Source organism: Vulpes vulpes, chromosome 16 (genome assembly GCF_048418805.1).
Source record: "Vulpes vulpes isolate BD-2025 chromosome 16, VulVul3, whole genome shotgun sequence".
Classification (NCBI taxonomy): Eukaryota; Metazoa; Chordata; class Mammalia; order Carnivora; family Canidae; genus Vulpes; species Vulpes vulpes.
The window spans coordinates 17,692,408-17,718,669 of record NC_132795.1 but is presented as its reverse complement, the minus strand read 5'-3'; the positions used below and the strand labels follow the sequence as shown (position 1 = coordinate 17,718,669).

Below are 26,262 nucleotides of genomic sequence, written 5' to 3'. Positions count from 1 at the left end.
GTCCCGGCGGCGCGCGCGGCGGGCCCGGGAGCGCCGCGGCCCCTTTAAGAGCGGAGCAGGCCAGCCCGGGGCCGCGGGGGCCCAGCGCGCCGCGCGCCGCCGCCGAGTTGATCCGGCGCAAAAGTTTCCTCCCAACTCCGGCCCCGCGCGCGCCGCCGCCGCCCGCTGCAGCCCGGGGCCTGGGGCCGCCGCCGCCGGGGCAGGGCCGGGGCAGGGCCGGGGCAGGGCCGGGGCACGACCGGGGCACGCCCGGGGCACGGCCACAGCCCGGCCCGCAGCTCGGAGCCGCCAGCAGCCGGGCCGGGCCGAGCGGGAGCCGGAGCCCGCGGAGGAGGAGGAGGAGGAGGGGGAGGAGGGGAGGAGGGGAGGAGGGGGAGGGGCCGCGGTGCCGCCGCGCCCCCGGGCACCCGCTGCCCGGGCCGAGCCCCCCCCGCCCCCGCCCCCGCCGCCCTCGCCGTCAGCCGCGGGCCCCCGCGGTCGGCGCTGTGCCCGGGGGCGCACACCTGTCCCAGCATGAAGGTGACCGTGTGCTTCGGCCGGACGGGCATCGTGGTGCCCTGCAAGGAGGGCCGGCTGCGCGTCCGGGAGCTCACGCAGCAGGCGCTGCAGCGCTACCTGAGGACCCGCGAGCAGGTGAGCGCGGGCGCGGGGGCGGGCGCGGGGGCGGGCGCGGGGGGCGAGGCACCTGCCGGGGCCCGCCCGGGGACGGCGCCGGCCGCTACCTGTGCGCGCAACTTCGCTACCTGTGCGGCCTCGCCGGTGACCTGGAGGAGGTCTTTGCGCGGGTGGGGAGGGCCTGGCCTCTCAGGGTGGCGGCAGCAAAGGCCGCGGGGCAGTCGCTGGGGGGCCTCGCTGCGGGTGCACGACCCGGCGCCCCGATCCACGCCCCCTGCCTCGGAAATCTGGGGCGAAACGAGCTCCCCGGTGCTTGGAATGGGGAGTGAAGTTCGAGAAGCACAGCTCTGGAAGGTGTTGGAGAGAGCGCTTCTCTCAGGCCCTTCGAGTGTTGGCAGGTGCTGCTTGCTCCAGCTGTGATTTTTTTTTTTTTGAGATTTTATTTATTTATGAGACACACACACACACACACACACACACACACACACACACACACAGAGGCAGAGGGAGAAGCAGGCTCCATGCGGACAGCCCCATGCGGGCTCGATCCTGAGTCTCCAGGGTCACGCCCTGGGCCCAAGGCAGGTGCTCAACCGCTGAGCCACCCGGGATCCCCCTCCAGGTGTGATTTTTGACCAGGGCGAAGGCCCGCCCCACTTCTGTCCCTCGGAGTTACAAAGTTGGTTGGTGCCAGTCGCAGACCCTTGGAAGTTACAACTGTTGGGGCCTTTGGGATTGAACTCTTGTGAGCTGTTCGCCCTCAGTGACTGGAACAGGAACTTCGGTGGAAGGATGCTGTTTGCCACCACTAACCTGTCTACGTTTTGAGTATCTTTAGTTCTATTAAGTATTTACTAGCGTGTGCGCTGTGTCAGGCCCTGCGTGACTACTGAATAGATGGTTCCCAGCTCTGTCCCTGAAATCAGAAACAAGTAAAAGTTAAGTGACTGTTACTTTTAAGTGTGCAGTGCGTCTTCAGAAGACTTAGCTACACACTGGAGTTCATGATAGGTGTTTGGGTATCATACTGGGATTCTGTGTCTTCTTTGGAATCTTTAAATGAAGGCATTGAAAAGCACCTTTTTCTTTTTTGAATCTTCAAATGGAACAGTCTACCCCAAATCCTCTTCAAAAATGACAAGTCGTAAACTCTTGCATTTGAGATCAGTGACTCTTAGTATTTGTTCTCCTGCTTTGAGAACTGTAGAAATGGCCTGTAACACTGCATGAGTACCCCATTTCCCCCCCAATGTTACAATAGTGTATGCTGTCTGGTATTGTGTAATGCAGTTAGGAACTGAGATTTGCACAAGTATCTAGTTCTTGGAACTGTGTTTCCCTAACTTTTGGAAGTAAGCTAAGGTTAATAATAACATTATTCTAGACAAATTATTACATGTCTTTGAAGGATCATCTTAATGAGATGATCAGTTTACTTTTTTACTAGTTCAATGGTACAAATAATTTATACTCTTAACATCTTGTGTATTTAGAAGCTTAGAACATGGAGCTGTCCAATAATAGAAGTAAGCTACATACTTATAAATAACATTCAGAGGACTAGATGAAATTCAGTGTGTTATAATTTGATCTTAAAAAGTGTTAAAAAGCTATTGCTATCCTGTACTGAAAGCATAATTTATAATATCACAGAACCTATAATGTAATTGTATTGATCAGTTTACTGTTATTACCAGATATTACATTTTTCTATGTTTACATTTCTCTGTTAGTGAATGTGACATTTAAAGGTCACCTGCAGTTTATAAATCCTCCCTCCCTTCTTTGGCTTTTAAAATCTCAATTTAATAAGTGGCAAGTGATATTTTTTTCTTCCCCAAATCTCTCTCTCCCATAGTTTCATTTAAATAGTATTGTAATCATAACAAGGCTTAACTAATATTAAATGGTATTGCTAATGGAACTTAAATGTCAAGAAATAATCTGTCAAATTCCATGCTTTCATTCATTGAATATAGAAAATAATGGGAAAAGACCAGAAATGTCAAAATTCAATTTGAAAAACAACTTGTCGTCAGTTCACTTTCTTTAAATCAGTGAAAGAGATTTAAAAGGCTTGCTCGCCTGGACAGCTACGTTTTTAGCCCCACACTCAGTAATAAAAACATAACGATAACATGAATTGTGCTTACTCTCTGCAGGCCGTGTTGTAGGACCTTTACGTAAGTTAAATGGCCTCGTGAAGCAGGTACTGATATTTTCTTTTTACAGATGGGGGCTGAAAGAGACAGGAATATGAGTGACATGTGGTAGAATTGAACCCAGGAACCGAGTCTCTGGATCCTTACTCAGAGTTGCTGTGCACAGCCCAGTAGATTGTTATGCATTGGAATTTATCCATCTTATTTATTTTTTAGTTTGTTTTACAAAGGCCATCCCATTTACAAGCTACTGTAGTAACCTATCAACCTAAAGATGGCCATTTTGTTTCTTGCAGAGACTTGTGACCTGCACAGGTTCCTCTTGATTATATCTTATACAGTATAGGCCTACATGTAATGGGGAGAAGTCTAAATTCTGAGCCTAATATTGCAGGATTTGCAAACCAAGCATGAAGAACATTCCTCAGTCTGATTACAAATAGAAAAATGGGCAAAAAAAGGTATTCAGGTAGAGAGTGCTATAAGGAAGTAAATATGCCAGGAACATGAATATAAACTAAGCCCATTTCTTTTCGGGCCTTGAATAATTTAGATGAGAGAAAGGCAGATTTCAAAATCAAAGATTAGAGTTGAGGTATCTATAGTTTGGAGGGTAAGTAAAGCCCAAGGAGCCATTCTGGATTTTGGGGACAGCATCAGGGAAGTAAGTATCCACCTTCTGCTGAGAGGAAACAAATAAGACTGGTATTTGGGGAATGTGAGGAACCAGCTGAATCAGCATCAGATAAGGCCAGAAGTAGGTAAGATACTGAGGACACCAAGGGAACTTTTGGGAAGGCTTTAATTATTTTCTGAAATCTGGGACTTTGAGTTTCCTGCTGCCTTCCCCTCCACGACATTCAATGAACTTTACTGGGAAGGCAAATTGACTATGGGGCAAGAATTATGGGGTTGCTTGCCTTTGGATCCTGGTAGTTTATCAGTGTCCCAAGCTCTAAATCCAATTTACTTAAGTAGTTAGTGGAGAGGAGATTGTCTTCTTAAGCACTCAAGGTGGTGATGATTGGGTAACTAGGTAAATTTATCATCAAAATTACGTGTCACAGGTGAATGGTAATTGAGCCATATCCTGCGAGAACTCTAAACCCTGGCTGCTCATTAGTTACCTCTAATTTATCATTTAACATTTTAAATAATACAAATGCCTACATCCTTTTCTCCAGGATTCTAATTCAGTGAGTTTGGAGCGGAGCCTGGGCATAGGTGATTTTAAAAGGTGATTTTAATGCCTAGCGAGGGCTGAGACCTACTAATCAACTACCTAAATCATTTGGTATCACTGAACTCCTTTGATTTTAAACTCTTTTGATGGCAGATACTGTGGTTTAGACCTCTCCAGACCAACGTGTCATTAGCAGTTGTCCCTCTTACCATGAGTGAATTCGCACAGCAGGTGCTCAAATAGTTTATTAAATTGAACGTTCATTTATATATATATGTAAATAAATATATATATATACACACGTCACATGGAGACACACACTAGGAGAGGTCAAAGCGAATAAGGGAAAGACTTGTTTAATAATAAGAATGTATAGTATGTTCAGGAGTCAAAATGGATGAGATAATAAGAATACTGAGTTAATGGGATAGTGGATATGCTGGAATTTTAAACAGATTTGTGGATTTGACTGTATGAGAATACCTTTTTTTTTTTTGAAGGAACATTTGATAGACTTGCCAAAATGAATCTTTTCTGTGTTCAGATATTTTGAATAATTTGTTTTACTGTTGAGAACAGCTTCCCAAATCTGAGCGAGATAAGAGTAATAATTCCATTTTTCTGATAAATTCTAGGATCAGCATCTAAAACTCCTACAGTAACAAGAATCTGGTGTGCTATTACTGTATGAGCTTAACTTGGAGGAATGGGCTGGAAGGCCTAAATTCTTGAACTTTTCAGGTTTTGATGTCTTGTTTGCAGAATTTAAGGTTCCTGTATACATAAACTAGGACCATATTAGATTCCCCAAATGCTTTTCAATTTATTGGACACTGACTGGCTTGACTGTTTCATTTTCTGTTCAGTCCCCTCCCCTCCCCTCGCCTCTCCTTGTATGTGGACTTGATGCTCTCCCCAGCACGTGGATAGACTGACCACCAGCAGGGCACACACTGCTAGCTTGGTTTTGGTTCTGCTACTTGACTTGCACAGAAGAGCCCCCGAGTTTGCAGAGACAGGGCTACTGGGTCCTGCCATGACCCACAGATGTGTTTTTTCAATTCTGCTCAGTATCCCATTTTGACTTAGTTGCCATGTTTAAAGATTCTGAGACTTCATGCAGATATCCAGATTTCTGCCTTCTCTGGGTGAAAAACAAATCAGAAGCTCTGACAGTATTGGGCTTTACTTTCTCACCTACCAACCATCATTTGGAGATGAGACACCTCTCTTCTCTTTGGAAGGCATCATTCTGCTCTCCACTCCAGTATTGCCTCACCAACAGTATGTTACTATGTCAGACTCTTTACTCTTGTTATTTCCTTATTTATGGCCCATTGTCATTCTTTGGGTTGTTGTAGGCATTTGGGTTTGTGTCTCCTGGATTTTCTCTTCCCCATTACACTGTTTTCTCTTCCCTCCTATACCTCCCTCTGTCCCCCATACCTCTCTGTCCCGTCCCCCATGCCTCTCTCTTATCCCCCTGCCTATGCCCCTTTCTCTCTCTCACCCACGACCCACAGACTGAGCCCCCAACCCCCCCCCAACACACACACCCAACACTTTTCCTGTGAGCTAGCTACATACAGAATTCGCTGACCAGGTTTGGGACTGCTGTTTGGTTCCTCTGAGCTAATTGCCTTATGTGCAATTGGGAGTCACAACCCTGATTGTAGTTTGGAGATGGTGCTCATATGGCTTAGTTAACCAAGTATTTATCTTCATTCCCAGGGCATTCCGTGTCATAGATCCTCTTTGAGGAAGTTGGGCAAATGATTATGTCAGTTTTTTATGAGAGTATGTTTTCTGGAGAGATTGGTTGAGGTGTCAATTAATAATGCAGAGCTTTGAGTCTGTCTTGGAAAATGTAAAGCACTCCAGTCCAGTAGAACTTTTTGTGATGATCAAAGTATTCTCTGTGTTTTTCAATATGATAGCCTGTAGCCGCTCATGGCTATTAAGTACTTGAACAGTGGCTACTGCAGCTGAGGAATTTAATTTTTTTAAAGGTTTTATTTATTAATGAGAGACAGGGAGAGGCAGAGACATAGGCAGAGCAAGAAGCAGGCTCCCTACAGCAAGCCTGATGCAGGACTCAATCCCAGGACGCCGGGATCATGACCTGAGCCAAAGGCAGATGCTCAACCAGTGAGCCACCCAGGTGTCCCTGAGGAATTCAATCTAAAATGGTCACAAATGACTTACCTAAATGGACAGTTCAAGTCTAAGGCTCCTCTGATGATTTCTCTCAGCTGCTTTTGGAACAAATGGTCTAAAGCTCATATCCCAGGCAATCCTTAACCTGACATTTTTTATAGATGTGGTTATCCTGTTGAGAACTTTGCCAATCAGAAAAGGATTCATTTAAATTGGTATCCACAGGTAGAAGAGAGAGCCTTAAAATCTTGAATCCTTTACCTAGACATGAGCAAAACTCAGCTTAATTTTAAAGCCAGCAAGGTCTGTCTTCAGTTTGCACCTTTAGTGTGCCAGCCTGGAGATGCACGACCTCTGTTTTTGGTATTGGTGGATGGTGGGCCGACAGGAGTGGTGAACAAAAGTCTGGACACTTTTGGTGAGATTTAAAATGCTTTTGGATGAGCTCATCCAGCATTCTGAGCCCAAGTATCACCGAGGTAGCTCCAGCCTAGGTCTCTCCTCTGAGCTCTGAACTCTGTAAGTAGCAGTTGTCTCAACACCTTAACTTGGATGTCAGGAAGGCATCTGATGCTTAGCAAGCCTCAAACTGAACTCCTGACCCCCTATTCCAAATCCATCCTCCCATGGTCTTCCCATCTCATGAAATGGCCCTGTCCTCCTTCTGGTTGTTCAGGCCAGAGATCCTCATCACACTCTTTACCCTTTTCCTTGTATGACTGATCTGCAATCAGTCTGCACCTCAAAGGGACTCTGCTCTCATGATACATTTAACCTAACTACTACTTTCCAGATTTTCTGGTAGTGTGCTGGGATTCATGGTATTTATTTTATTTTTAAAGGATTTTTAAAAGATATTTGAGAGCGAGCGAACAGGGGGAGGGGCGGAGAGAGAATCTCCGACAGACCAATGTGGAGCTTGACTGCAGGACCCTGAGACTATGACCTGAGCCGAAATCAAGAGTCGGTCACTTAAACGGACTGAGTCACCCAGCTGCTCCAGGGCTCATGGTATTTTTGTTTCCAATTGGTTTTAGTTTTCCTGTTTCTGCTCCACACCCCCACCATAAGTCTTTTGTCAACACAAAAGCTAGAGTGATATTTAAAATTCTAGTCAGGTCATGTCTTTCTTCTACTCAAGATCTTCTGTGGGCTCCCATTTCTTTCAGATGGTCTCTAAGGTGCCACAGGATATGGGTATCTGTGCAAACCAGTTAGTGTAGCAGGCCTGAGACTCTTATCTTTAGTCCTACTTACAAGGCTGATTCTTGATTGGCAGCCAGGAACTTAGATTTGTGGAGCATTCCCATCATTCCCTAAAGGAATGCAAACTAAGCCATTTATGCAAATGGATTATTGTTTATGCAAACAATAAACAAAATAGTTTTTACCAAACACTTGGTCTTTTTCTGAGGTCTAGAATTTTTGTGCATGATAGGGGGGGCATCTCCATGTGACCAGCCTCCCGTGGAAGCCATGGATGCTGAGTCTTCACGGATCCTTACTTGTAGACAGCATTTCGCAGGTGATGTTAAAACTTTTTGTTGGTTGAGGATCAGGGTGGCATCTATTGGAAGTGGATCCTTGGAAGCTTGTATCTAGTTTCCTACAAACGTTACCCTCCCTTTCTTGATTTTTGCTTTATATCCTTTTGCTGTAATACATTATAAATGTGACAATGACTACATGCTGAGTCCTGTCCTCGTGGTAAATCATTGAACCTGGGTGGTCTTAGGGACCCTGACAGACCATCTCTTATCTTTCAGACCTCGTCTTCCACCCCTCTCTCATTCTCCCCAGCTTCGTGATCTTGTGGCTATTACTCCAACAATGCCAGACAGCCTCCCACCTCATGTGCTGTTTTCTCTGCCTGAAATAGTCCTGTCCAGGTATCCACCTGTCTGGTTTCCTCATCTTTTCCATCTCAAGATTGTTCCTCTCTCCATGAAATCTTCCTGACCACGCTGTTTATAATTATAACCCCTCCATCCATCCATCTTCTGTATTGCTCTTTCCTGCCATTTCTCTCCAGAAATCCTCCCTTGCTACCATATTGCTTATTTTAACTGTATATATTATCTATTTCTCCCCACTAGAATGGTAGTTCAGTAAGGTAGAGGTCTTGGTGAGTTTTGTTCAGTGTTGACCTGGCTCCTGTGAGAGTGCCTGGTACATAGTGGGCTGGCAATGAACTTTTCTTGAGTTAAACATTCTTTTACCAGTGTCCGCTACCATCTGTTGCAGTTATGTCTTGCTCCAGTACAAACTACCCCACCATCTAGTAGTTTAAAATAACTCCAAATACGTGAAGAAGATTCAGTGTGATGTGTTCTGGGTCTGGGATGTTCAACATTGCCTTCTTTATTCACAAGTCTGGTGCCTCAGCTAGGGTGGCTTGAATAGCTGGGGGTTGGTTCTCCCGGGGGCATATGTTTGGAGCCTTGGTTCTTGCTCTCAGCTGGCTCCCTGAGTTCTCTTCCATGCAGTCTTAGCATCTGATCGTCTTCACCATGGTCTCCAGGGCAGTGTCACTAGACTTCTTAAATGGCAGCCCAGGGCTCCAAAGAGTGCAAAAGTGGAAGCTTCCAAGTATTTGTAAGGCTTAGACCTGCAACTGGCATGATGTTTTCGGTCATGTTCTATTAAATAAATAAATAAATAAGTATTTTTAAAAAAATTAATTTATTTATTTTAGAGAGGGAAAAAGAAAGAATGAGCAGGAGGGGCAGAGGGAGAGATCATCTCAAGCAGACTCTATGCTGAGCACAGAGCTTGACGTGGGACCCCATCTCAGAACTCTGAAATCATGACCTGAGCCCAAATGCTAAATTACTGCACCACTTAGACACCCCTGCCACATTCTATTAATTTAAGCAAGTAACAGTGAAGCCCAGATTGAAGGGAGAGGATTCTTCAAGGAGCTGAGTAACAGTAGGTACCGTGCTTTGGGAAGGGCTGCCAATAGAACAAGTCACATCCTTGGTGATATGAACATGAAGATTATTCCGTTGCTGTCTCTGGTTTTGATGAGTTTTTCAGCTTCCTAGGGGATGAGGCCCACATGTGATTAACCCAGGTTTGCTCCAGTAGTATGTTTCCTAGGATACAGTGTGGGCAAAGAATGTTCTTTGAAACAGAAGACATTGAAGCTGTTTTAAAGGATGATGGGGAATTTGCAAGGTGGGAAAGTGAGGTGAAGCACTCCAGGAAGAGGGAACAAAGTGAGTAGGCATCAGCTGGTTGAGGGAGTTGTGATAAGTCAGACATAGCCCAGGGAGGAGCGGTGGTATGTAGAGTCACTTGCACCGGATTATGAATGCCCTTTGGTGATACCCTAAGGGGTTTTCATAGCTTTTTAATGTAGCTATTTGTTTTATTACAGATACATTCGTTTTTCACTCAACTGCATGTCTAAAAGTATTTGTATGGATTTAAAAAATGGAGAGGATTTTGGAAAATTAGATTAAAAAATAGATATTTCTATTGACGCCTCATCCAACCCAGGTGGTTTCCCTGGTCTCATGCCTTCTCGAGATAAACTTCTTTCAACAAGATTATAAAGATGTGGTAGCTTCATTACTGTTCGTTCCTTATTTTTTTTTTTTAAGATTAGAAAAACTTTTTTTAAAATGATCTCTCCCCCAACATGGGACTTGAACTCATGACCCCAAGATCAAGAGTTGCACACTCCACTGACTGAGCCAGCCAGGTGCCCCTCATTCCTTATTTTTGATGATCATTTAAAACTCTGCGTGCCCGTGAACTTCCCAGGATTTTTAAACATATGTCTCTCTACCCGGTCTCTGCAGGTGCTCCTTATGCTATTTCTACATAGGCTGGTGCATTAGGCTCTGGTTTTGCTCTCAATGGGATGTCTTCTATTTTGTGGCTCCAGATACCCCTAAATACACACCTCTACCCCTAAACTTCCTTAGACCCCAATAGCCTCTGGACTTCACTACCTTGGTGTCCCACACACAGTTGAAGCTCATCCTATTCTCTGTAAATCTAGTCTCCATTTCTGCTGCCATCATTCACTCAGATGTCTGATCCAGAAACCTGGATATACTTTGTTCCATGGTGATCTTTCCTCTCTTATATCCCACCGTATGTGTAGTTGGTCCCAAAGTTTCTTTGGCTCCATATATATCTCCTGCATCTGCTTCTACCCCAAAGCCGTGCCATTGCTCATTTCTGCTGCGGGGGTTGGTGGCAGACTCTTAACTGGCCTCTCTGCATCCGCTGGTGCTGGACTCTTCCAAACCATTCTCCACTGAGGACCTTACAGCCACAGATCTGGTAATGTAAGAAGTCCCACTGGAAATGTTTAAGTAGTTCCCTGTTGCTTTTAGGTGGGAAGGCAAATTTTGCTTACCTGTGCAGTGCGTTCTCTATCCCTTTATGCCCTTCAGAGTCCTACCTGCAGATTAGTCTTCTCTCCCACTTTGGCCACCCCAGGTAAATCCTGCCCATCCTTCAGGAGGAGTTTCTAGCTTTCTCTTCCCTGGGAATCTCCTCCCTCCCTGCCCTACCTCAGTGTCACTCAGGGACCCCATTCGTGTGTTCTCAGAGCTCCCCATGCTTGTGCTTTTCTTTTGGAAGCTACTTCTTAGATCTTACACTTCAATGGCCAAAGTCTGCTAACTTAACAGATAACACCCAAATGATAGTGGCTTGTCACAGTGAAGGATTCTCTCTCTAGGTAGGAGGCAGGGGCTCTGACACACACACAGTCCTCTCCCCACTGTTTGCTTTGGCCTTGGGGTTTTCTGTAGATCTGTACTCTTCTGACCGATGAATCAAGAGAGCATGGAGGATACCATAGGAAATTTGTGGCCTGGCCTGGAAGTGGCATATATCACATCTTACTAGCCCTTCACTGATAAGACTAGCTGCGTGTCCCATCTAGATGCAGTGGGGTTAGGAAAGTAGTCCCCCTGGATAAAGGTGCGCAACTGGCCAGGCTCTGCCACAAACTGCAGTCATTTGGTCTCCCCACAACACTGCGAACTATTCAAAAACAAGGATTTTTTTTTTGTTTTTAATTTTCCTATCTGTTTTTAAGCACATACCTGACATACAGTGTGTATAACATAAATCCTTGTGAAATTATGTTAAATTTCACATTGCTTCTTTTCATAAAACTGAGAATGACTGTATTCAACACAAATTTTTGCAAGTTTAAAGTCTTCATATGTGATATTTTTTTAAGTCTAAATGTAACTTTTCTCTTGATTGTCTTCAAATACCTCATCAAATCCACATTTACTGTAGACAGTAGTTTAGTGGTCCATTATATCTGCCATAATGATTGTCTTAAATAACAGCTTCAGATTCTGACAGGTTGACTCACTTCTCAGATTTTTGAGACTGAGTGCTCTGTAGTTCTGGATTTTCAATGAAGGAATATTATCTTTTTGCTTCATCAGGATATGTGTAGTGCTATTTCTTATATTTGAAAAATGTCTGATTTTCAGCGTCTTACTCATTAATTTCATGTTGATTTAAAAAAATGAATCTGGATTATCTTAATTCAGATGGATTCGTTATGTTTGAAAGGCATGGTATCTGTGTCTGAGGGGTTGCCAAATTAGGTTTGCCTCCCGTCTCTGCCCAGCCATTCTTTTGATTGCTGGACTCTTGCTTTTTGGATTGCAATGAAGTAGAATTTCAAGATACCAAAGACAGTCTGATTAAAAAGGGTTCACTCTCAATTTAGTCCCTATCAGGTGCAGTGCCAAGTATCATCCTGGTAAATATGCCCTATACTTCTCCTGTCTTCTGCCTCAGGTGAGGTTATTAAACTTGCCAGGAGTCACGGATCCGGGAGGAGTGGTGGTGTGGTGAGGGGGGTTCCACTTGGTGAAGGCGGCAGATACAAGGGGAGATGTCTGCAACTCTTAGCTAAGCCCCTGTCAGCAAGACTAGGGAACTGTATGGACCGCAGAAATGATCAGACATATATTATTGCTTCATTTGAGGCCAAAAATAAGGATTTACAGGGTGCCCTGAACTTCTGATGCCTTTTTTAGGGAGATTCAGGATTATTTTTTTATTTTTTTTTAATTTTTTAAAATTAATTTATTTATAATAGTCACACAAAGAGAGAGAGAGAGAGAGAGAGAGAGGCAGAGACATAGGCAGAGGGAGAAGCAGGCTCCATGCACCGGGAGCCTGACATGGGATTCGATCCCAGGTCTCCAGGATCGCGCCCTGGGCCAAAGGCAGGAGCTAAACCGCTGCGCCACCCAGGGTTCCCCAGGATTAGTTTTTTAAAAAAATCCGTCTTTTTGTTTTTAAGTTGAAGCATAGGCAACACACCATGTTACATTAGTTTCAGGTGTACAACACAGCGATTGGACAAATCTATATGTTATGCTGTACTAACCACAAGTGTAGCAACCATCTGTCACCACACAACACTATTACAGTCCCACTGATGATATTCCCTGTGCTGTACCTTTCATCTCTATGAGATTTCAGGTAAGTTTTGCTGCTATTCTTTTATAAAGACATGGGGCAGCCTGGGTGGCTCAGTGGTTTAGCGCCTCCTTCAGCCCAGGGCATGATCCTGGAGACCCGGGATCGAGTCCCACGTCGGGCTCCCTGCATGGAGCCTGCTTCTTCCTCTGCCTGTGTCTCTGCCTCTCTCTCTCTCTTTGTGTGTCTCACGTAAATAGATAAAATCTTTTTTTTTTTTTTAAGACCTGAAGCCTAGAAAAGTGTGAGAGGGGATATATAGGTACAATTTATACTCCTTCCTCTTCATAGAGAGGTGGCCTGTTTTGGGGGAAGGGGTGCAGAGATAGTGGGGTTCCTGACTTAAGAGTGATGGGAAATAACTACAGACCCTCGATCCATCTTTATGTAGAAAGTATGTTGTCTATTCATTGGGGCCTTAGGCCTCTAAGTTGTGTCTGCTTTGCTATTGCCTGTAACAATCGAAACGTCACTTCGGTAACTGGAGAGAGGATTTAGATAATGACCTTGTGTTTTGTGCTGGGGTTATAGAATAAAATAAGGCAAAGTACCTGCCTCTGTCAGGCTTATAGAATAAAAGGGCAGAGAGAACAATGTAGATGAACAAAATGGTGTGGTAGGGGGCCCTGGAGTGGTGGATGGAGGGAGAGACTGAGCTTGGCTTTGCTTGGAGCAGGGAGAGATGGGCAGTTGTGCAGGCTCCACTTGGGGAGTGCTAGCTGGGCAGAGTTTTGAGGAATGAATGGACACTTGCCAGAGCAGTAAGGGTAGGGAGAGACACTGGAGGGAGGGGGAGAGGGAGATGGGAGGTAGGGGAGAAAAAGGGAGGTATGACTATGGAAGGTTGGTGGGGAGGGAGAGAGGAGCAGCCAGCCTATACCTGAAGGTAAGGTTTTTCTAGGGGGGAAGAGGATAGTACTATGGAACATTTTCCAAGGGTGACCGTGGGAGGGAGTGGTAGAGAATGAGGGCCATGAGAGGAGGGCAGGGTCAAAGCCAGGAGGCTTTGTTACGAGGAGCTAAACAGCTCGAGGTTCCTTGACTAAGGATCTGCCTTTTTATATGGCTTGCCCTGGAGAATGAAGACAGGGGCTGAGACTAGAGGTGGAGAAACTGGTCCAGGTCCCTGGTGTGCGAGTGGAGGATAGACATGTTGAAGCAGAGGAGGAAATGGACTTTGAGATTTGGGGGGCACCAAGGGATCAGACTTGGGAGTTGATTCTATGTACAGGAAGGTACATAAAGGAAGTATGGGTGGAAGTGGGGAGAGGGAGCAGTTTGAATTTTGTGTTACAGTGAATACCCTGTGTTCTAGGCATGGAGGCCGGGGGATGCAGGGACCAGTAAGACATGGCCTGGGCCCTCAGGAGCCCCGTAGACAGGGGTAGGAGAGGTGGGAGACTAAGGACAGATGAAGAGCTTGCTGGGGAGTATTGAGGGCCTGCCTGAGATGATAAGTCATGTGTTCATAAAGATGCCAGTCTTTTGCGTCACTTGTTTGGCATTATATTAGAGCTTTGATGCAGAAGTGGGGTTTGAGGGCAGATGTGGAAAAAATGTGGCATCCAGAAATGAAAGTGGTCAGGCTAGGTTGGTGAATATATAAACTATCTTGGTGACTTTCAGACTTCTGTGATAGATTCAGAGTGGCTGGATGGAAACCCTAGGACTGCCACTCCAGACCTACTCTTGACCATTCTGCATGTGACCTAGGAGGCTAAGCAGTGTAGACTCTCTGTCTGGGGCTTCTAGTCAGGTCTGGGGGAGGCTCCAGCAGGAGAAGGGAGGGTGGGCAACTCCCGTCTTTTCAGGTCACTGTGGGTGCTCCCTCTCTTCACTGAAGGCTACCCCTCAGGCCAGGCACCCCCTCCGGCCAGGCACCCCCTCCCCGCAGTCCTCTCTCCACTGTATTGATATCCACTCCTTTCCCTACCCGTTGGGTTCTGGATGGTGGCAAGGGCTCACTTTAACGTGGGAGCACTGTCCCTTAATGTTTTCCCTTAGCTTTGTGAACCTTTATAAAAAGTTTATTATTATTCTTGTTATTATTATTTTAAAAGATTTTATTTATTCATGAGAGACACAGAGAGAGAGGTAGATACAGGCAGAGGGAGAAGCAGGCTCCATGCAGGGAGCCTGACGTGGGACTCGATCCCGGATCCTGGGTCATGCCCTGAGCCGAAGGCAGACGCCCAGCCTCTGAGCTACCCAGGAATCCCTCTAAATAGTTTATAAATAGTTTATTAAACACCTCAGTGCCTCATTTGAGTGAACCTTCTGTTTCCTGCCAGGATTTGGATTAAGAAATACAGTAATAGATCTTCCTTCAGGATCCAGTATCCTAACTATATATGCACACACACAGAGTTGAAATAAAAAATTTCCTGGCTGTACTTATCCTTACCTCACTCTATTTCTTTTGTTCTGTTGTTTTCTTTCTTTTTTTTTTTTTTTTTTTAAGTATTTAGGACATACTGATTTGATTTTACTACCCACTAATAGGTTAGGGCCCAAAGTTAGATTTTTTTTTAAAATTTTTATTTATGATAGTCACAGAGAGAGAGAGAGAGGCAGAGACACAGGCAGAGGGAGAAGCAGGCTCCATGCACCGGGAGCCCGATGTGGGATTCGATCCTGGGTCTCCAGGATCGCGCCCTGGGCCAAAGGCAGGCGCCAAACCGCTGCGCCACCCAGGGTTCCCGGGCCCAAAGTTAGAAAACCACTGGGGCTACCTGATATTTAGGGGACCTTGGATTGGTCATCAGGTCAGGTGACTCTAGACATCCTTACAGCTCTAAAATCAAATCGTTTTTGGCTTGGAATAAAGTGTGAGGCTGAAGGCAAATTCCTATGTCAAGTATGCTACAAGGGTTTAAGTTACAATCTGTGGATTATTCCCTACGTAGATCAGATTTGGATCTTGAGACTTGTGAATGGCCAGCATGTGAGCTAAGAAGTCATCTGCGCCCAGAAGTGCACAGAGCCGGATAAAATCTAGAAAAAGTCTCAAGAATTGTGTTTGTCATCTCATATTTCTTTCATTGAGACCTAGTACTAGTTTTGGTAACTTTATATATTAGTTTCTGAATTACTTCCTTTTGTAGCAAAGGGTTGAGGAAGTGTAAAATGGCGGAATCATCCTTGTCTCTGTGTTTAGAGACACATTTATAGAGATTCAGTGGGTTTAAGTTTTGACAGCAGTGTTAAGTCAGAGACATTTTCTGAGAATCTTAAAAAAAAAAACAAAAAACTAAAAAAACTGAAAAAACCCCCTGCAGTTCAGAAATTTCCAGGAAAAAACTCTTATATATACACATAAGAGTATACATTACATATAATGTAATTATATAATATATAATATGACATATATAAGGTACATTATAATGAATAATGTAAAATTAATATATAGATATAATTTATATATAATTTGTGTATATAAATATTAAAAATATATAAATATTTATTTTTTGGTTGCTGCAACTAGATTTGCAGTTTAGATCTGTTCCCCTTTTGTTCCACTTTTTGTCCGTGGGTGAGAAGGACCCCTTGGAAGTGTGAGTAGGGATGGTGAGGAGTCCCTTACTCTGTTGCTGTACTAGTTTCATAGGGCTGTCATGAAAAAGTTCCGTGACCTGGATGGCTTCACACAAAAAACATTTTTTTTTTCACATTCTGCAGGCCAGAGGTCCAAAATTAACATGTTGGCAGGATCGTGCTCCTTTTGAAGCCTCTGAGAGCAGAGCCTGCCTCGCCTCTTCCAGCTTCTGGTGGGCCCAGATACTCCTTAGCTTCTGGCAGAGCAGCTCCAGGCTCTGTCTGCATCTTTACCTGGCCGCTCTCTCTGTGTCTCTGTCTCTCTGTCCCTCTGTCCCTCTGTCTCTTCTCCTCTTACAAAGTTACCAGTCTTATCCGATTAGAGCCCACCCTAATGACCTCACTTGAGACTCTCTTGCTAATAAATAAGATCACACTCATAGGTACCAAGGGTTAGGACCTCAACAGAACCGTGGGGGGCGGGGAATGTTCAATTTATAATAATTGCTATTCATTTTGAAGCAGGTTTTCCAGCTTTTACACTAACAGACTTCGGAAGAATTCTGTTGATTCCTCATTGCCTTCCCTTTAGTATTGCTCTCTTTCTTCCTCATATTTTTGTCCCAAAATGGTCAACCGATAACTTACTGTCTGTCTTACTGGAGAACATAGGTCTGTGGTCTGCTGTCACTTACTACTACCCTTCCCACTTAAATATTCTGGTATCTGTGCTCTTGTTCTTATCTGCCTCTTCCACTGACCTTTTGGAGACTCAGATTTTTCCTGAATTTCATCTTGTCTCCTGTCCTTTGTGGTCTGGCTTCATCAAGCATTGATAAAAGCCCAGTCACTTTTATGAACTGCACTCATTATTCAGCCTATAATTAAGTTACTCTGGAGAGGGTAGGAGGGGTTTTTGAGCACCTATCAGATGCCATATCACACAGTTCCCCTTTTTTCCTTCAGAGCTTCACAAGCTAGTAAGGGAGCATCATACATAGAGAAAATGAAGAAATCAGGGGCGCCTGGGTGGCTCAGTCAGTTAAGCATCTACCTTTGGCACAGGTCATGATTCCAGGGTCCTGGGATCAAGCCCTGCAGGTGGAATGGGGAGCCTGCCTCTCCCTCTGTGCCTCCCCCCCCCACTCATGCGCTCTCTCTCTCTCTCTGTCAAATATATAAATAAAATCTTAAAAAAAAAAAGAAAATGAAGAAATTAGCAAACAAATGCCAAATGATTTCTCTGGGCATTCAGAAGGGAAAGAGCTCACAGTGGGTTGGGATGGCCATATGTGAGAAATAGAATTTAGACAACTGAATGAAAGGAGGGTGCAAGAGTGTCTGATGGCAGAGATGAGGAAAATAGAAACATTGCAACAGTTCTCAATCTTACTGGTCCCAACACCTCTTTTTACTCTTACATTTAAGAGGACCTGGAAGACTTTCTTATGTGGATTATATCTATTTATATTTACCATATTAGAAATTAAAGCTGAGAAAACAAAAAAATATATCTAATTGATTTGAAATAACAAAGAGACCGTAACAAGTTATGAGCACTTATTCACATGAAGAAAAATTTTTCAAAACAAAAGAAAAATTGAGAAGAGTGGCGCTGCATAACATTTTTTTTTTCCAAACTTCTTTGATGTTTACTTACCAGATAGTTTCTCAAATCTGCTTTCTCATTCAGTCTGTTGCAGTTGGTTGAAACCTATGAAGGAAATCTTGCCTCACATAGATACATAGTTGGAAGAGGGAGGCGCATTTTAATAGCTTTTTCAGATAATTGTAGATATACTTTTTGTATACTACATGCAAAATGAACACATGGGTTTTCTATTTCTTTCTTTCTCATACATGTATTATATCACAGTTTCTGTGGGTTAGGAACCTGAGCACCGCTTAGCCCACCCTTCTTCTTAGGATCTTAACAGCTACAGTCAAGATGTCAGCTAGGATGCATTCTCAGGAGTCTTGACTGGAAAGAATCTGCTTCTAGGCTCATTCAGGTTTTGGTGGAATTCTTTCCTGGCAGCTGTAGGACTAAAGGGCCTGGCTTTTATTGGCTACTAGCTGGTAACCAGTACCTGGAGGCCACCTTCCTTTCCTAGAGGTCACTTGCAGTTCCTTAACATGTGGCATTTTCCAGCCTGACTTATTACTTAATCAAACCAGCAAGCAGGATCTCTAAAGCACATTGGGCAGCAGGACACATCTTCTATAACATAATGGATTATGATTATAAACATTAAAATTGTGAGGTTCATGATTATAAACATCTTAGGAAGTGACAGTTTTCTTAAAGGTTAGTTGCAGTGTGAAGTCTGAAATTACACCAAAGAAATTTTCATAGTGTCACGTTATAATTCATTGGTTCATGTTGCGCTTGGAATAGATCTGTTATCCGTGCGTGATCTTTTAACATCCCGTATTGTGGTTCACTGAGTTATGCCAGTCTTTCAAATGTTGACCTGTTTCATTATACGATTTCAAAAACCACATGCATTGATATTACCATCAATTTCAACTGAAAGGTATATGTATTGGGAAATTATTGAGCTCAGGGTGGTGGATACAAGTTTTTTGAAACTTTAATTTCTGCTTTATTATTGGCAACAAATACTGTCATTTATTTTCTATTAAGTGCTTTGGTTCACATCATCCTTTTGGAGAAATATCTGCCGAAAGCTCAAGTGTGAATAACCATAGTTTGGCAGTCTTAGGAGTGCTCCATGAAAAAAGCTCAACTTAAGCAATGATAGGAGTGCTTTTCCCTGAGGTAACTATTGTATGTTGGTATACAGTGTAAAAAAAGGTGTGAAATCAAGGCTTGAGAATTAATAAAATTTGTATTGCTTTGTCAAAGTCAGATAGGCCCTTTTTTTCCAGTGCAAATGAGTGGCAGTGAAGGTAAACGACTAGTACAATTCACTGCTTTTCTTTTAAGTATAATTACTGTATAGTGTCATTTTAGTCTCAGGTGTACAATGTAGTAAATCATCAATTGTACATACTTCTCAGTGCCTATCACGTTAAGTGTGCTCTTAGTCCCCTTTATTTCACCTATCTCCCTAGTTAGCCTCCACTCTTATAACCACCAGTTGTTCTTCGTATTTAAGAATCTTTTTTTTTTCTTTTGGTTTGCTCATTTGTTTTGTTTCTTCAATTTGACACATAAGTGAAATCATTTGGTATTTGTCTTTCTCTGTCTTATTTCACTTAGCATTATACCCTCTAGATCCATCCATGTTGTTGCAGATGGCAAGATCTCATTATTTTTTTATGACTGAATAATATTCCTCTGTGTGTGTGTGTGTGTGTGTGTGTGTGTGTATAACCACATCTTCTTTATCCATTTATTAAGCATATACACTTGGGTTCCTTCCATATCTTGGCTATTGTAAATACTGCAATAAACATAGGCATTCACATACCTTTTTGAATTAGTGTTTTCATTTTCTTTGGGTAAATACCTAGTAGTGGAATTATTGGATCATACAATAATTCTATTTTTAGTTTTTTGAGGAGCTGCCCTGCTATTTTCCACAGTGGCTATACCAGTTTTCATTTCTACCAACAATGCATGAAGGTTCCCTTTTTCCTACATCCTTGCCAACATTTGTTATTTCTTGTCTTTTTGATTTTAGCCATTCTGACAGGTATAAACAATTCTCTGCCTTGATTCAAGCAAAGGTACTAGCCTTTTTATTATTATTATTTTTTTATTTTTTTTAGGGGAGGATAAAGGGAGAGAGGGAGAATCTTAGGCAGGCTCTTTGCCCAGCATAATCTCACAACACAGATCCTGATCTGAGCCAAAATCACGAGTCAGACACTTGGGACACCCGGGTGGCTCAGGGGTTGAGCATCTGCCTTTGGCTCAGGGTGTGATCCCGGGTATGGGGATCGGGTCCCACATCGGGCTCCCTGCAGGGAGCCTGCTTCTCCCTCTGCCTATGTCTCTGTCTCTAACGAATAAATAAATAAGTAAATCTTAAGTGTCTGCCTCTTTTTTTTTAACCTGCTGAGCCACCCAGGTACCCCAAAGGTACCAGCAGTTTTCCTTACCACTGCTTTTGCACAGGCAGTGCAAGTGTCAGCACAATTATTCCAATGATAAACCTTGAGATTCCACAAGGTTACTCAATATGTTGACTTTCAATTCCATTGTTTATTGTCAGGCATTCACAGTAAAACAAAAACAAGCAAAATGATTAGTATTACTACTAAGTAATTTATCTCATAAAAAAGAAATAGCAGGTTCAGTCACATCTGTGGATTAATCCATTTGTAAGGTACAATTGCAAAGGTACAATTATGTAGCTGGGATATTAACCAAGTCTTCACATTTACAGATTAAATATTTTATTTGAGGAGTTATTATATCATTGGGAAGTGCCACTGCCAGAATTCTTTTTTAAACTGACTTATCCAGCAAGCATTCAGCAATGTCCACTGTCCAAGGCTTCTTGAGTGTCTCAGTTCTTGAGTGTATTTTCTAGCTACTGCAGTACAATAGCTTGCCCTATAAGGTGCATCAATGGCTTTTTCATTTCTAGTTTGAAATGGTGTAATGACTTTGGCTTTTAAAGTTCTCATCATGTCTGTATCTAAAAATATAAATTTTATTTTCCTTTACATACTTAGTGAAGAATTTCAAAATGATGTTATAATTTACTATTGGAAAATACTTGTGTTGCATGAGACACAATAAATTACTAGTATCTGTAAGAACTAGGAAAATCTAACTTTCATCATATTTTTGTCTATATAGTTCTGACCAGGTTTTTTTTTTTTTTCTTTTTTAGTAGATTCTTTCCTTCCATGAATCAGATCTCTGGTGTATCAGTTTCATTTTTTAAAATTAAAAGTTATTTTTTAGTATCTTTTAAATATAAAGTTTTTAAAATTTGTAAAATATTCACAACATGATATAGACTATTAATACAATTACATTGTGTGATCACCCTCACCATCCATCTCCAGAACTTTTCATCTTCCCAAACTGAAACTCTATAAGCTAAGGAGTTTTTAAGCAATAACTTCCCACTTTCTTTAACCTTTGGCCCCTGATGATTATCATTCTACTTTTTGTCTCTATGGATTTGGCTGCTGTAGGTTCCTCATGCTAGGGAAATCAGACAATGTTTGTCCTTGTGACTGGCTTATTTCACTTAGCATATATCTTTAAGGTTCATCCATGTATCAGTGTTTCCTTCCTTTTCAGATTTGAATTAACATATTTTATGTGTATAGCACATTTTGTTTATTCATTCATCCTTTAGTGGGCATTTGGATTTCTTCCATCTTTGTTGTGAATAATGTTCTCTGAACATAGGTGTGCAAATACCTATTTGGGTCCCTTGTTTCAGTTCTTTTGAGTATATACCCAGAAGTGAAATTGCTGAGTTATGTGGTAATTCTGTGTTTAATTTTTTTTTAAGGAACTGTCATTGTGTTTTCCACAAGGGCTGTACAATTTTACATTCCCACCAGTAATGCATGAGGGTTCCAATTTCTCCACTTCTCTGTCAACATTTGTTATTTATTAATTAATAGCCACCCTGATGGGTGTGAGATGTCTCATACCCAGTTTTAAACCAATGATCCATCTTAGGAATATGAAAAAGTTATAAATTATTTTATTTTAGAATGAAATGTTTAATTCTAAATTAAAGTTTGTTATATTTGGACATTTAGAGGTATTGAAGTTTGGAAATGTTGTTGTAAATTTGTGAAAGGACAAATAACGTGTATAAATAACCTTTTGAAATTACTTGGGGAAAAGTTTTGGCCTTGTGGACCTCCTAAAAAAAAAAAGTTTTGAGACTACCAGGGGTTCATAGACCTCTCTTTGAGACCAGCTTGCTGAAGTATACTATTGGAAACATGTTCACAGTGAGTTCAGACACTGTTTGCTTGGGTGGGTAAAGCTATTTATCTTGGTTTACAAATCTATTTATTGTGAACTTCAAACATTTTTTTCCCCACAATCTATGCCCATGATTTTATTCTTTTTTTTTTTAAATAAATAAATCAGTTGCTATGTAATTCATGTTGGGGAGGAAGAATGTTTTGTCATCTAACTAGGAACCTCTTAGGATCTGGCAACAGAAGGCAGAAATAAAGTGTACTTTTCTGATAGAAATATTTCATCTGTTCTTAGTGTTCTTTAATTTTTTTAAAAAAAAAACAAGGAGGATGGATGTATCAGTCTTGAAATTAACAGATTTCTCTGAAATGGCAATTATAAACCTATCTAAAAGATTTAAAATAGGGGATCCCTGGGTGGCTCAGCAGTTTAGTGCCTGCCTTTGGCCCAGGGTGTGATCCTGGAGTCCTGGGATCGAGTCCCACATCGGGCTCCCTGCATGGAGCCTGCTTCTCTCTCTGCTCTGTGCCTCTGCCTTTCTCTCTCTCTCTGTCTCTCATGAATAAGTAAATAAAAATCTTAAAAAAAAAAAAAGATTTAAAATATATTGTGAAAACCCAGTTGGCCTTTGGGGCATTCTTCTTTCAATATGCTTGAAAAAGAGAATAGGAAAAGCCTCCATGGGATTAGATGATTGCAAGAAATGGTAGAAATTTGGTTAACAAAAACATAGCAAAAGTTAGAGACATTATTTCATATTTTAAAACCCAAATATATCACTATTTTAAATGACATACCGAAAAAACCCCAATATTTAAATGACAGTATTTCTTTAATTTTTAAGTGGCCATCCATTGACCATTAGGAGTAGTGGTGCTGAATTGGAGCTTCACCTGAGGTCAGGGGCAGCCTCACCTGTTTTGCTTTTTTGCTTTTACTGCATAGTTTCCATGTTTAGGCTTTCTTGAAAAGAGCTTCTCTATCATCAGTTGTCTCTGTGTGTATAATTTATATCTTTTATATTTTGAAAAGAATCAAAGTGGTGATCACTCATTTTATATAGTGGGACATTTTTCGCTATAATTTAGATGCTGTTTAAAAATCATACTACTTTAAACTTTGATTCATGGAGAATAGACTTGTGCAGTATAAATGTTTAAATAACGTATACAGATATGAACACCTAGGTTGACATTTTAAGACAAGATATGTAATAGACCAGTGATCATCGGAGGACGGACATCCTGTGACTGTTAATTGGAGACTGTGGACTGTGTACAAATTGAATGTCCTGTAGCAGGAAGTCTCAGGTGGCATACCTGGCATTCTTGGTTATGGCCAGGTTTTTAGGTAATAGTTGCATAACAAGATAATTTAGTATTTGTAACTAAAAACTGTCTTGAGAGAAACTAGTTTATTTCTCTTTAGCTTTAATATCATGAGAAACACAATTTTTAAAATATTTCATTTAAATGCAATTTGGCAACATATAACAACACCCTGTGCTCATCCCATCAAGTGCCCGTCACCCAGTCACCCCATCTCCCCACCTTCCTCCCCTTCCGCAACCCTGTGTTTGTATCCCAGAGTTAGGAGTCTCTCATGGTTTGTTTTCCTCTCTAATGGTTCCTCACTCAGTTTCCCTCCTTTTCCTTTTAGTCCTTTTCACTATTTATTATATTCCACATATGAGTGAAACCATATGATGATTGTCTTCCTCTGATTGACTTACTGAGGAACACAATTTTGAATATTTTAAATTGTTCTATGCAGTGATGATGAAAACTAATTGGGGAAGAAGGGTAAGGACCCAATAAGGAAACTGAATGTTTGGACAAAAAGTGGGGAGGTGCTTGACATGAGAATTATTCCGTGTACCTTGGGCCACGTGCTGCCTGTAGCTTCAGTGATCAGGATATGAAGCACCGTCAGGATGGCATAAAAACAAAATCTCTTCCCTGCTTGTTTGCCATGCTGTCCCACATTTGGGCCTTGGAATATTGAGTTCAGAGTTTTAAATGCATGTTGACATTTATAATAGGGCTACATGAGGCTCAGAGTAGTGGTGTCGATGATAGTTGGACTGGAGGCTTGTCTGATGCTCAGTCCTGATGGAATCAAAATATGGTGCCCCTTCTGAGGAGGTAAAGCCATGGGCTCAGATACCAGTGCCAAGGAAAGCTTTCTGTGCTCTGAGTGTGGCCAGCCTTGCCTTTCAAGAGTGGTAAACTCAATGAACTCATTACTGCATGACGTGGCATAAGTGCAAAGTATAAAGAATTTGGCTGTGTTTACGAGGCCTGACCAGACCATACCTCACCGTCAGGTGAGGGAAGATGCTGGGAAGACCAATCCACTGCTTTGTGCCTCTTCCTATGTTTAGCTTGGCACACAACCCTGGGTAGAATGAAGCCTGACAACTTTGTGTTCCTCATCAGGACGATATCCACCTGGCTGGATTAGCAGACTGAATTTCTCAGGACAAGGTAGTCGAGAACATTGTAGTTCTGGGCCTGCTCAAGAATATTGAGAGTCCTCATGGCTGGCATAGGAGCTTAATTCCAAAGGCAAGAGAAAACAGTGGTAATGATATGGTAAAGGAAGTCTTTTAGGTAGCTTGCCCGGGGCCCAGTGTGCAGGATACACTGCAAGTGGGAGAAACGAATAACAAACAGTTCCCTTTTATCACCGAGCTGTGTAAATCCTGTTGGTATTAGCTTTGATTTCTGTATACTTTATTTCTACGACTTCAGGCAATATTTAGAATAGAAAATCCGCTAACTTAGACTGGCTGGCAAAGAAAGTCAAACAGATCCATGTGGGGTTTTGGGAAAAGCCCTGGACTGGGCATGTGGGGCCTGGGGTATTGCACAGCTCTTCTACGGAGTATGAACTAGCTGTGAAACCATGGACAAGGTCCTTGAACTCTCATGACCTCAGGCATAGAGGAGCTTATTTCTAAGTCTTCTGAGCTGTGAAAACGGTTTTTTAGTGTTTGATTTATTACCTTCAAGTACACATTCTAAATAGTAACCTCTCATGCTGCCAAGGAGTGGTCACTTAAGGGCCTATTATGATGAAGTATGATGAATAGAGGACTCATTTACAATTACCGGTGTCTCTTTCCATACAAGCCGTTGCTGAGTTCTGGATCTCGCAGAATGGTTCCCCTGCCCCCTCAAGTAGGTGTAAGCCCTTGGAATCTTGTCTGTGTCTGTATTTGGGAAATAAACGCTTTCCGAGGTATACTGACTCCTCTCCCTAATTGGATTGTAAGCTCCTTGAGAGCAAAAGGCTGCGTTTTGTTCTGTGTGCTGGCTTGTTTGAGTGCATCTCAGTAGCACTTAAATAGCGTCGCCTGCACTGAGCACTTAGCGCCTGCGAGGGACTACCTGGAGCAGCGACTTTAGTTCAGACCAGAATATTACGAACCTGCATTACTGTACCATGAATCAGTAAAGGCTTAGACCTCCTCTGGCATCTCCCTGCCGTTCTGATTTAAGTCCTGTGTTCGCAGTGCCTAGTGGCTGAGGTCAGCAGGGGTCTCCCGGGTGACCTGCCGTAGGAAACACCGACAGGAGTGGGTTTGTAGTAGCCCAGCTGTAATTCTCGGCACCGAGAGGAAATGGCCATTTCTAGAGATGAACTGCTGGTAGCCTCGTGGACGCAGAAGAGCGGTGCCCTCTGGGGGGGCGGGGGGCAGCCAAATCGCCCAGTCGGGCCGGCGCGGCCTTACGGCGGGTCAGAACTTAGAGACCGAAGCCCGTCGTGGTCTTCCAGACAGTAGGAAAGGACCCTTGCCTTGACTAGACAGGATTTTTGCGATGAAAGCTTTCTGAGGTATCATGTGCTGGCCTTCCACATGTAGTTTCTGGGGGAGTCGGAGACAAGAGGATGAGAAGGAGAAGCTTGAAAGGGGGCGAGGAATTGGGTACGTGCGGTGCTGCCCAAGGGAGCAGCAGCCGTGGTTAGGGAAGGGCAGGAGAGGAAGGAACCCAGCTTGGGGGGGGGGGGGCTCCTCATCCAGGGTGGAAGGGGACGGCTGTCTCCACCAGTGGCTCCCCAGACCTTCCTTATATTTTAACTCAGGATATTCACTGAGGTTCCTGACAATAAATCCCAATTATTGAGGTTCCTAACAATAAATCGGGGGTTAAAGGGATTGGAGTTACTAGGTCTTTGTTATAAGCCATTGGCTCAGAGTCACTTAAAACAGATCTTTAGATACTTAAGTTTCTAATCCAATGTATTTCTCT

General features: G+C 42.9%; 1 protein-coding gene across 2 annotated transcripts in view; it reads left to right on the top strand.

The window, feature by feature from the left end:
- Positions 1-381: 381 nt before the first annotated feature.
- Positions 382-26,262, top strand: part of PARD3B (par-3 family cell polarity regulator beta) — a 982,784-nt gene continuing 956,903 nt past the window's right edge. The window contains exon 1 of one of the 2 annotated variants that reach the window (XM_072742730.1): positions 382-633. In XM_072742730.1, coding sequence (XP_072598831.1) covers positions 514-633 — 120 coding nt within the window. In that variant the 5' untranslated portion in view covers positions 382-513. The remainder of the gene's footprint in view (positions 634-26,262) is intronic. The other variant, XM_072742729.1, reaches the window with a different exon arrangement.